Below are 12,229 nucleotides of genomic sequence, written 5' to 3' on the forward strand. Positions count from 1 at the left end.
CTGTGACACTGAACACAGACTTCTGACTCAAGACTTCTTGGCTCTTGTCCCCACTAGACTGAGTTGCTGAAAGGCAGGAGCTGCCTGGCTCCTCTCTATATCCCCAGTGCCTAACAGGATTTCACAGAGTACGTGCTTAATGCACGTTTGTTGCATTTCAGACAGAAGAATGACATGAACAAAGATACAAAGGATCTATCCAGGAATGGACTGGGCTGCCTGGCCAGTCCAGAGTCCAAGGGCTGTGCAGCAGGGATGTGTGAACTAAGCCTGGAAAAGAGGTTATATTGGTTCTTTGACGGCCCTGGGAGCCAGGCTGAGGCGTTGGGATTTCACGCGGTATGGTGAGCAGTGGAGAACCCTGAGGTGCTAGATCAGCCGTGGGCAAACTACAGCTCGGGGCCGGATCCGACCCGTTTGAAATCAATAAAACTGTTCCGGCCCTCCGGTCCAATTTAAGAACCCATTGTGGCCCTCAAGTCAAAAAGTTTGCCCACCCCTGTGCTAGATGATCAGAACTGTGCCAAAGACAGGAGGATGGATTGGAGAAGGGGGAGGCAGGGATTAGAGAAAACAGGCAGCTACTAGCTCTGCTTAGTCAATGAAACAGCAGCTTGGGGAGATTATGATCCTTGGGGCCACACAGCTGCTAAGTGGCAGAACTAGGAGCCGAACCAGTTCTGGACTACGTCAAGTCCAAAGATCTGTACCTCACCACAGGGTTATCAGTTGATGGGGCTTCAAGGTTGTCCCAAGTGCGAATGGATAATCCATTAGGGTTCTATTGCAGGCACAACACCCAAACCTCTGTGGCTTAAGACGTTTTCTATTCACACAGTCCCGTGTGCTGGACACCTTGAGGCAGCTTAGCCTTCCAGGCTGCTCTGAGGTGCCTCCATAGTTCCCACGACAGGGAAAGCACTTGAAGGACCATGTACCAGCTTTATTCTGGAAGTTTTATTGGACACACATACCAACCATGATTCAGTGTGAGAGGGCCACACAAGCGTATGAGTACCGCATTGAGGTCATTGGATGTCACCTTGGAAACTGCCACCACAGGTGTTTTCCTAAGCACCTTCTGCTCAGCTGTCTGTCAGCTCTGCTCCAGCTGAGGGAGAAGCCGGGTGAAGTTTGCCTTGACCCTGGGAGGGAGGCAGATCACCGCAGGGTGCAGATGAGGAAACTCAAGGCACAAAGACATTCTGCAGTTTGCCTCACTATGTGCTCTTGCACCAACCTGCACAGGCAGCAACCAAAGCCCTGACTGTGCAGTGTGCATTTTAGGCATTTGTAAGCCCATCTCTCTCACTGTATATTGGCCTCTCACACTCCATCTTTGCCTCTGCAGCACCTAGCACGGGCCTGGTACAGAGGAGTGGCCAAATGTGGTAGCCAAGCCTTGCGCACTCCCCTTCATAGCCTCTGCACCAGCCCAGAGCATAGCTGTGCAGGGTGTGGGGAGGCAGGATTGAGAGTCACCTGCCCCTAAGGGCACCAGGTGGGAGGCCCTCTGGGATCTGAGGAGGGTAGGGAGAGGCACCCTGTCACTGTTAGGAGCTTCAAAAGGGAGGGGAAGGGCAGATGCCCCTACTGGCGTGAGCTCCGTGGGACCCCTGTGGTGGACTTCATCTGTGCCTAACCTAGCGCCTGGGCAAGTTCCTGCCATGGGACAGTTCTCCGTCGTCGTCGAAGATTCTCTACCGTGCGGCTCCCTCAGTGCACACCATCCTGCTGCTGACCAGGCCTTGAGTGGAACTTCTTTCTCTTCTATCCCACGACCCCTCCTATGACTCCTAACGGGCAACCCTCCCCAGTTCTGGGGCTGCCTCTGCTTCTGACAGGGTACCTGGGAAGAATTCTCATCTGGAACCCCACAGCAGCCACCTGAAAGTGCCGCCCTGAAGGCCCCCGCCACTCCTCCCCGCTGCCCTGATGCTTGGCCTCTGACCCGGGTGGGGCCACACAGCCCCTCCTCCCCTCCTCAGCCCACCGCCCCAGAGAAACCAGAACCCAAGCCAAAGTATCAGAAACGTGTATTCTTTTTCTTTTAATAGTAAACCTCTTTACAACAAATATAGTGAAAGAGTTTTCAAACAAAACTCATAAGAATCTCGAGGACTTTGTCTTTCTTATTGTGTAGAATACTAAGAAAGCATCACCATACAGCACGAAAAGAAATATTGAAAACAAATCAACAGCCACACACTTGGACTCGCCCTGCCCAGGACCCAGGAGGAGCCCCAGGAGTGTGGGTGATTGTCGGGTTTGGGGGTGAGGCACCTCCGTGCCCTGTCCCCTTCCTCCCTCTGGGACTTGAATGGGGAAGACAGAGAGAATCCAGATTCTCCATATAACATTCCAGCGCCCCTCCCCCAATACAAATCCCATTCCTTCTACCAACTGGTTAGAGGGTGGAGAGAGGTGGCAGAGGGAGGAACAGAGGAGTTCCCAGGCTCCATGTCTCCTCCCCTCCATGAAAGCCTAAATCCATGCCCCGCCCCACCCCAGGGGATTCCAAAGAGTCAGTTAAAAATATATAGATATAGATATTTCTAGATACACTTTTACATCATTTCTGTCTCCAAACAAATAAATAATCAGCAAGAGAAGGTGCATTACTTCCTTCCTGTCCAAGGTGGGGAGGGCTGGGTGAGGGGCAGGGGTCAGTCTTGCTGTATTGAGTGCACTACGGGGAAAGAGGAAATGGTGTTCCACTGGGGTGGGTGGGGGGCCCTCTTGCCCACTGTCCCTGAAAGCTGTGGGAAACCTGGGGAGGGGAGGAGCATTGGATGACTCCAGTGATTACTTTGGCAAATGCCCAGTTATTCAGAGGAAGGAGTGGGTGGAGGCAAATTTGGCTTGTGAGAGGAGGGAAAGATGAAGTCTGCACTTGAGGTCTGGGTTCCCAGGGACCCTTCTTCTGGCCGGCCAGGAGCCCCTACCCCCAAGAGAACTCTTGGGATACTGAATTGCAGAAATGTCACACATTCATTCACAAATCACCCCCTGCCCCCAGGGATAGAGAAGAAAGGACACACACACATCCACACATGGTAATCAAAAGCCAGGTTTGCCATTACAAAGCAGAGGGCAAAACTGGTAAATATTGCACCGTGAACTGCAGGGGCCCTCACCCCCACCCCGTGTTTAATGGTGGCCAACCTCAGCTTAGAAAGGTGGACAGACTCGTGGCGGGAACAGCCTGAGAAGGGATGGCCAGTCGTTCAATGTTGATTGAGCACCCATCATTCATTCCCCTTTCACTCATTCAGCATTTATTGAGTGCCAGGCACTGGGCAAAGCTCTGGGAATGCACACCCACACGAGACTACGTCCTCCTCTTTCATGGCCCTCATCACGTCTCATCTATTCTTGAAACTCCCTCTAGGAACCTGCAGGAAGACTGGCCATGCTGTGTGCCCAGCCAGCAGGTGGGGTTAAGGTGTGAGGTCGATGGTTCACTATCAGGTGAGGAAAAAGCTTCAGGGAGGAAGAGGAGCTTGAGGGTCACCCTGAAAGGACTGGGGCGAGGGAAGAGTGTACTCCAGGGAAGGGGCTGTAAAGGTGTGGGTACTGGGCAGACAACTGTGCGTGGAGCCTGGGAGAGGCAGGGCGGCCAGGAGGGCCAACTGCTAGATCCTTTCTGACGGGAGGACAAAAATATCAGAGCTGAGGGTGAGAACAGGTGAGGGAGCAGGCCAGAAGGGAGCGGGGCTCAGGGAGGAGGGTCACGGAGCTGGAAGCCAGGGTTATGTGGCTGCAACAGCCACCTGTCCCTCTGTAAACACATACCCAGGCACGTGCTCACACACACGAACGCACAGATGCCCTCAGAGCTTAATTCGCACAAAGATTCATGTGTATGCCCAGACAGGCTAGGAGACCCACACAGCCACACACACACATAAATACAAAGGAATACTTGGACATACAAAAACTAGATGCCCTTGGGAATACACTCAGGTACATGTGCAGCCACATGTCCCCTCTGCTTCTGGTTCCTTCCCTGCCTCGTGTTGGAACACTGCAAGTGGCTGGGTCCTACAGGTGGGCAAAGACCAGTCACCTGGCACAAACTGGGCCTTGTCTACTCTGCTTTCCCACCAGGATGAAACCCCAAGGGAGTGCTACACCCTTGGGCAGAGGAGCCGGGCTTATGTGAAGGAGTCTGCCTGCCCACGCACGTTCGGGTGAGGGGTGGTGTGGATCACGGGCGTGGGGCCTGCCCCCTCCAGTTTGACCTGTCATCCAGCCTGAGGTCTCAGGACCTGGGGAGGCGCAGAGAGAGGCAGACTGGGGGCTGGAGGAGGGGAGCAAGAACAACAGCAGAAGAACCTCATCTGTACAGTACGGGCGTTTGAGTCATTATTATTACAATATACTTTGACAAAAATAGAATCTCATTTCATATCAATACAACAACAACAACAACAAAAAACAGTTTCCTGGACTGTTACACTGCTAACTTTTCCAAAGGTTGCTATTTACAATTACAGTAGCCAAGAGGGAAGGTGGGATACGGCCTGGGGGTGGTGGGGCAGGAGGTAGCCAGACAATGAGGGCGCCAAGAGCACGGAGGTGGGGTCTGGAGCCGATCCGGGGGGGCAGGAGCAGGAGCTGGGAGGAGGGCTGGGGAGAAGGGCCAAGGAGGAAAGAAGGGAGGCAGGCCTCTGCAGGCCTCCAGTCCCCTTTCCCATCCTCTCACCCATCCCAACGTCCACTCCTCTGGAAATATGTACGTGCAAGGAAGAGCAAGTCCCCTCACTCACACTCGCCCCTGGATGCAAGGGTTCCGTCCTCAGGCATCCTGAAGTGACAAGACCCGCTCCCACCGAGTCACCTCACTCAAGTTCCTCTCCCCAGTTCTTCCCGCACGTTGTGGCCAGCTTTCCTGGGCTGGTGTCCACCGAGGGCTGGGGAGCTATTGCACTGTGTCTTAGAGAAAACGCTGGGAAAGGGAAGGGATGCTGACTCACGCCTTGTCCCAGCCCTGTCCCTCCTCAGCCTTCTCTCTCCTCATGGCTCTTTCTCTCCAAATGTGCTTCAGAGGGGCGCTCCTCACAGCCTCCCGCAGCCCCAGATTCCTAGGCAGCCTTCCCAGCCCGAAAGCTCGGCCAGCTCCCCCGCACCTCGCAGGTGCAGCTCATACAGAACCAGTGAGCGAGTGCTGTGTGTGTGCAGGGGCACGTGGGGCCAGGCTTGGGCATTCTGCCCCGTCTGCCTGTGGCCGCAGCAACAGCCCAGAGGCAGAAACCCTTTACAGAGCCTCTTCCTCGCTTTCCCCTGAAACACAAACCCACCGTCAAGCCAACTTTGGGGTTTCAGTCTATTGTAAGGGTTTTGTTGTTTGGTAGTTTTTTTGGTTATTTCCCACTATCTGGGGGACGGGGTGGGAGGGTCCGCATGCAGGGCTCGGCACCTGTCCTTTCCCAAAGGCCCCCTGGCCTCCCCCCCTCCTGCAGCATATGTGTACAACGTGCAAAGTGTTCCCCTTCCTGCAAAAAGAGCTCCCGCGGCCAGTGAAAATGGCAGGGGGTGCAGAAAGGGGATGGGAGCATCCCCCTCTCCAAAGTGAGAATCCAAATTAAAAAAAAAATAATAATATTAATAATAACATAATAATAATTATACACAAATGTAACCGTCAACAGGACACGGAGCACAAGAAAGGAAGTGGGGGTCAAGCGGGAGGAGCCCAGGACAGGGGGTGGGCGGTGAGATTGTCAACTCTTCATCAGGGAGGCTGAGAGGAGGGGAGTGGGGATCGTCACTTTAATGTCTGTGAAGAGAGGAGATGGAGAAGGGGGTGTGAGGGGTGGCCCGGGCTACAGGGCATGTGTCCCCCACGCCCCTCTCCCTGTAGGGCCAGGACTCTCAGGGGCAGGGCCAGCTCTGAGGGGAGGATGCTATCGAGCAGAAGGACTGATGCTGGAGGAAGGGTAGGAGATGGGCCTTTGGTGGGGGTAAAAGGGCATGGTGCTGCCCCAAAAGGGCTGATGGAAGGGCTAGCTGGCCACAAGGCCTCTCAGGTAGGAGATAAAACAGGTGGGGGGCACACGGGGCAGTCCCTGGGTGTAGCAGACACTGGCAGACAGGAGGGGTGATGCTACAGTACCCAGGTGTCGAGCCGCATCCTCTTCACAGCTGAGCCCTCGGCCTCAGGCTCTGGGGCTGGGCGCAGTAGGCCCAGGGTAGGCCCGAAGTCCCCCCGTCCGTCATCCCGGTCCCCCGTCTCATAGGAGCCCCCAGCCGGGCTGCTGAGACTGTCACCAGGCTCAGGGCGGGCAGGTGGGAACACAGCTGGAGGGGGAGGCGCAGGGCTGCGTTCGCGGCTTGGGGACACAGGTTCCGACTTGATGCTGATGTGGGGGTGGGTGGTGACCGTGAGGGCAGCACCCACGTGGGGCAGGGGGCTGCCAGGGCTGGTAACAGGCGAAGGGGATGGGGACAGGGGACACGGGACAGAAACAGAGGAGAGAAGGTGAGTGACCAAAAAAGTGATGGGCGGTGACAAAACAGAGTGAGAGGACAGAGAATGAGAAGATGGGGGATGGGGATGTGAGGGGGAGGCAGAGACAAGTGGATGGAGGCAGAGACCAGGAGAGAGAGATGGCCAAGTGAAGGGAAAGAAGGAAAAGAAGTCAGATTAGTTCTCTTTCTATCTCATGTCATCTTCTACAGTGCGGGGTCCCCACCCCCACCCCCAGGTGGCTGGGGGAGGGGCTCAGGGTCATCTCCCAGGCCTGTGCCTGGGATATCAGGACTGCCATCTGGTGCCTCATGTGCTGTCCACTGATGACAGACAACCTTAACGGGATCCCTCCTCTTCCCACCCTCGTCCCTCCCTTTGCAAACACAGGCACGGATCCCCAGGGACTCACATCAGGTTGCTGAGAGACACAGGGACCAGATGGGGCTGCTGCTGCTGCGGCTGCGGCTGCGGCTGCTGCTGTGGCTGCGGCTGCGGCTGGGGCTGCGGCTGGGGCTGAGGCTGCGGAGGCTGCGGCTGGGGCGGCTGCTGGGGCTGCGGTGGCTGCTGCCAGGCGGTGACATTGCCTAGTGACAGCCCCCCAGGTGAACTGAAGGCTGGTAAGGAGGACAGCTCCGCACTGGTCAGCTGGTAATCTGCGTGGATGGGGAAAGGGAGGATGAGCCGCAGTGGGAGGGGGAGGACTCAGACTGGGGGCACCTCCGGGAGGAACGTGGAGAGGGGAGGAGCTGTTAATGATAGATGTGAACCATCACAAAACCCGCACAAATCCAGGAAGATGGCACGGCACTCCTAGTTCAAAAGATGCAAATTGTAATGACCATAAGGTGCTGGGGTTTTTTTAAGTATATTTTATTGATTTTTTACAGAGGAAGGGAGAGAGATAGAGAGTTAGAAACATCGATGAGAGAGAAACATCGATCAGCTGCCTCTTGCACATCTCCTACTGGGGATGTGCCCACAACCCAGGTACATGCCCTTGACCGGAATCGAACCCGGGACCTTTCAGTCCGCAGGCCGACACTCTATCCACTGAGCCAAACCGGTTTCGGCAGGTGCTGTTTTTTTTAACAGGATGAAAAGAGGTGGTTTCTTTCTTTTTATGATATGTTTTTATTAATTTTTAGAGAGAAAGGGAGAGTGAGAAGGGAGAGAGAGAGAGAGAGAGAAACAGATTGGTTGTCTTCTGCATGCCCCCTCCTGGGGATCAAGCGGCAAGCCGGCATGTGCCTGACCAGGAATTGAACCAGGGACCTCTTGGTGCATGGGCTGATGCTCAACCATTAAGCCACACTGGGAGGGCAAGAGGTGGTTTCTTAAATAGTGTTTAACTTTTTAAAAAGTTTACTGTGTGTAGGTATCACTTTTAAAATGTCAATTAAGAAGAAGAAGGGTAAAAAATCAGGGAAGGTCTAATGTATGTCTGTCATCTCTTCAGCTGCCAAGTCTGTAAGTGCCTTTTAGAGACAGAGGGGAGGCGTGTAAACGCCAGGTGAACAGCCCATCCGAAACGAATTACTGTTCACGGCCATTCCACCTTCTGCAAAGTCCAGAGTCTGCTGGAGACTGTCAACACGTAAGCAGCAGCCAGATCTGAGCTGCTGGGCCCCCACATCAACACGGAGGGCGCGTGCCTGCCACCCAGAAGAGCCTGCGAGAGCAGAGGGGCAGGCGGGGAAACAGTTGTGCAGCACAGCGGGCCAAGGTGCTAACCAATTTCCCCAGGAGATGTTGCTTGTTCTTTTCTAAAATTTCTGTCTCAATAAAGAAACTGTGATATTTGCACTGTCACAGAACAAACAGAGCCATAGATGTTTCACAATTTACACAGCCCTGTAATGGTTCATGTTGCATCCTGTTTGGAACAGTTTAGAAAATGTCTTCCCTAAGGAGCGTAAGGTGATTGCGCTGTGGTAGGAGGAGGACACGCGCGCCCCTCCTCCCATCACAGCAGCACTGTACCACCAAGCTCTTACTCAGGGGCCATCCGCTCCAGAAGACAGCATTATCTGTGCAACATAACAATAAGGTTACAGGCATGAGCGATGGGGTCAAACTTCCGGGCTACCTCCATTATAGGTCATGTGACCTTGGGCAAGCTACTTATGCTCCATAAACTGGAGGCAATAATCCTGCCTATACCACACAGCTGTTGTGAGGTCTGAGTTAATACACAAGGAAGCACGCCCTGGGTGGTGTGCTCAGTGGTTAGAGCATCAACCCAAGCACCGAAGGGCTGTGGGTTTTATTCCCCGTCAAAGGCACGTACCTGGGTTGCAGATTCAATCCCCAACCCCGACTGGGGTGTGTTCAGAAGGCAACCAATCGATGTGTCTCTCTCCCATTGGTGACTCTGTCTCTCTCTCTCTCTCTTCCCTCTACCCTCTTCTAGTCTCTCTAAAAATCAATGGAAAAAATATCCTCTGGTGAAAAGGAACAAAACACACATGAAGCATGTAGAACAGTGTCTGGCACATAATAAATATTCAAAAGATTTACTTATTCTTATTAATTTACAAAGGAGGCAACTGCACCCTCAAGTCTGAGGAACGCCCCAGGTCACAGGAAAGCCAATGGCAGAGCCTCTTTATTACTTTTAAGTCTCACCCTAGAGAGATGGTCCATGCTTGCCTCTGGCCTCATTAACGTTAGCCAGGAGCTTTGAGATGCTTACATTTAAAAAGCAGAGCAAGGGCAAAAAGGGGCCCCTAGGACCGACTATTTCAAACGCTCATTATATAAACAAGGAAGCCAAGCACAGAAAAGCGCATCACCTGCCCAACGTCCCTCAGCGAGTGAATGGTTGAGACTCGACTCCTAGTCCCTCACTTTCCCAGCATGCTCCAGCCCCATCTACCGGAGACCTGGCTGTCCAGGAGGCTTAGCTCTTCCTAGGTAAGAGGAACATGGCCTGCAGGTCACCTGGCAGCCCACGGGGCCTGCTCCTGGCAGCCCACAAGCCAGACCTCTGCAGCCAGGGTTAACAGGGGCCAGGCCTGTCCCTTACGAAGACATTACCATAGTCAGATCACCCCCAGCCGGAACCTGAACTGGGGACTAACACCTAAACAGCAATGTGTTTGTGAGGGTTTTATTTATGTATCTAGAGTCACCCGAACTCTCTGCTGTTGGAACTACTCCTGCAGCCAGAGGAACTGGAGCCCTGGCTGCCGAGAGGATGTGGGGAAGGCCACACGCCTCTCACAGGGCTCCAAGGGCAGTCCCAGCATCAGCACCTTCTCTCACCACAGAGACCAAGTCCGGCCTGCTGAGCACCTGCCCCCGGCCACTGACACCCACTAACCTCCCTCCTCCTTCACAGAGTGACAGGAGACCCGAGAAGATGGCAGAAAATCACCTCCCTGGGATTCCAAAAAAACAGCTCCTGAAAAGTGTTCTGTGCTGCCCTCTGCCAACCACCCTTGGCTGTCCTCAGGCAACTGGTTTTTCTAGCCAGGCCCAGCCCCAACTGGCAGGGCTGGACGAGCCCCAGAGACCTCCTGTCCACTCACAACTCTCACAGATGAAGAGATTGGCCCCAGGGATTCGGCCATCTGGAGCAGTCCCCTCTGAAACCGCCCGAGGACATAACAAGCTGGGAGTGCGTGCATGCATGGGAGGACACATGGGAACAGGGGCTGTACGACACCTGGATGACAAAATCTGGACACAGGTACCATGCCAGAGTCTGGTTCCGCAACAGCTGTCCTACCCACCCCCAGGGGCTTCCCTACAGACAGGGCTGGTTCTGGATTTATACACATGGGGCAGAGGTGAGATTTCGTGGGTATTTATACTGATGTTTGGGACCTAGGGTGCTTCAACTCTGGAATGGGGGTTTGGAGAGGGAAGTGAAGTTGAAGGGTCTTTTGATCTAGTCTGACCTCATCATAAAACAGCCCCAACACAAGCCACTCGCAGGTCAAAGAACCTGGGGAACAGCAGGGAAACAGACCAGGTTCCCAGCCACACACATGCTCTGAAACAAAGTGACATGGCATTTCCCTCTGGGCAGTGCTCCCCGACACTGCAGCTTGTAGTGCCGGCGAGGAAGGCTGAGCGTCACAGACTGTTCCCGGGGGAATGAGTGGGTGACACAGGCCAGGACCGCTCTGGGTACCTAGCAGCGGCCTGGGCACTGCATGTCCTGTCTGAATGCTTCTTCCTACAGGCCTCGCTCACGTCTTCAGATCTCTCCTCAGCCTTTCTCAGTCTTCCTCCTCCTTGCCCCCCTAAGTCTCCACCACCAAGGCAGTTCAGCAGCCGCCGCGGAACCTGGATGAATCCTTCACTCTGGCCTGCTCAGCCTCTCTCTTCTCTCTCTCATTCCTTCATTCTTCTCCTCTAAGAAGCCTCACTGAACTGACCATGTCTGCCTCCCTACTCCCCGGCCCTGGCGGCCTGAACCATCTGCTCACCTCTGCACTAAGGACAGGGCTTCCCTTCTCCATTAGGTCTTATATTTTTAAAAAGGGTGTGGCTCAGTGTTAGAGCATTGGCCCAAGCTTTGAAGGGTTACAGGTTCAATCCTGGTCCTGGTCAGGGTGCGTGCGGGAGGCAACCAATTCAAGTGTCTCTCTCACATTGATGTCTCGGTTTCTGTCTCTCTCTCCCCCTCTCCCTCCCTTCCAGTCTTTCTAAAAACCAATGGAAAAAATATCCTTGAGTGAGGATGAACAAAAAAATAAGGAATACCCAGTTAAATCTGAATTTCAGACAAAACAATGAATACTTTTTTAGCATAAGTGTATCTTGGGACATATTTTACAGAAGAATGTCTGAGACATACTAAAAAATTATTCATCGTTTTACCTGAAATTCAAATGTAGCTAGGCATTCTATGCTTCTATTGGCTAAATCTGGCAACCTTAATTACATAGGGCTCTCCCAAATCAATGGCCTTCCTCCGATTAGGGTGTCCCCAGAGAATATCTCATGTCCCCTCTCTGGCCCCTCCGTCCCAAGGCCATGTGCACACAGCTCAGGCCACCTGAACACTCACCTGTGTTGTAGGTGGTAGGCATGGAAGAGAAGGGGAGGCCCTGGCTGAGTAAACTCGGTGTTGCCACGGAAACCACTGGGGTGGTGAGCGAGTGGGTAGACTGGGAGGCCCCAAGGCGCTGGGCATTGTTCTGCAGGAGAAAATTGTCTGTCAAGAGGTGGTAGATGGGGGGACGGGTTGCTTGATCCTGGCCCTCCATTCCAAGGCCAAGCTGGGTCTCTGAGTCCCAAGGCCCAGATGGGATGCCTCAGCAGAGGCCCCGAAGATACACAAACACATGCTGTTGCATTCAGAGACTGGGATCCACAGAGAGAAACATGCCACACAAATCCATTCACACCTACACACAGAGAGGAATGCTTGCCCTGTGGCCCAGCACCAAGCTCTCCGAGGGCAGAGGAGAGAAGGGAGAGCCGTTCTTCTCCTGGCTGATGCCTCTGGAGTCTGCTCTCCATCTATCACACAGCAGCACATGCCTGGGAGAGGCGTGCTGTCATCTGCGACGGAATGCGTGTGCCTGCGTGTATGCACACACGTGTGTGGGGCTGTCAGCTCCATCTGCTGCTGACTCACTTGTTTATTCCAACTCCACGCTGAGGCCGAAACTGCTGCCGTGTTGGCCGCCAAAGCCTGCCTGCCTTTTCCAGCCTCACTGGCCTCCCATCAGGGAACTGGGGAGGGAGGAGCCCCCCGCCCCATCCTGGCTGAGGGTGAGTATGTAGGTGTGTGAAGGA

The 12,229-nt window shown here is 54.1% G+C and overlaps 1 protein-coding gene across 3 annotated transcripts in view; it reads right to left on the bottom strand.

Moving 5' to 3' along the window:
• Positions 1–2,026: 2,026 nt before the first annotated feature.
• Positions 2,027–12,229, bottom strand: part of MEF2D (myocyte enhancer factor 2D) — a 33,432-nt gene continuing 23,229 nt past the window's right edge. For all 3 annotated transcript variants that reach the window (XM_006775727.2, XM_006775725.2, XM_006775726.2), the window contains 4 exons: positions 11,496–11,625; positions 6,885–7,128; positions 6,119–6,425; positions 2,027–5,782 (listed from right to left, as the gene is read on the bottom strand). In XM_006775727.2, coding sequence (XP_006775790.1) covers positions 5,771–5,782; positions 6,119–6,425; positions 6,885–7,128; positions 11,496–11,625 — 693 coding nt within the window. In that variant the 3' untranslated portion in view covers positions 2,027–5,770. The remainder of the gene's footprint in view (positions 5,783–6,118; positions 6,426–6,884; positions 7,129–11,495; positions 11,626–12,229) is intronic.

Source organism: Myotis davidii, unplaced genomic scaffold, assembly GCF_000327345.1.
Source record: "Myotis davidii unplaced genomic scaffold, ASM32734v1 scaffold208, whole genome shotgun sequence".
NCBI classification, from domain to species: Eukaryota; Metazoa; Chordata; class Mammalia; order Chiroptera; family Vespertilionidae; genus Myotis; species Myotis davidii.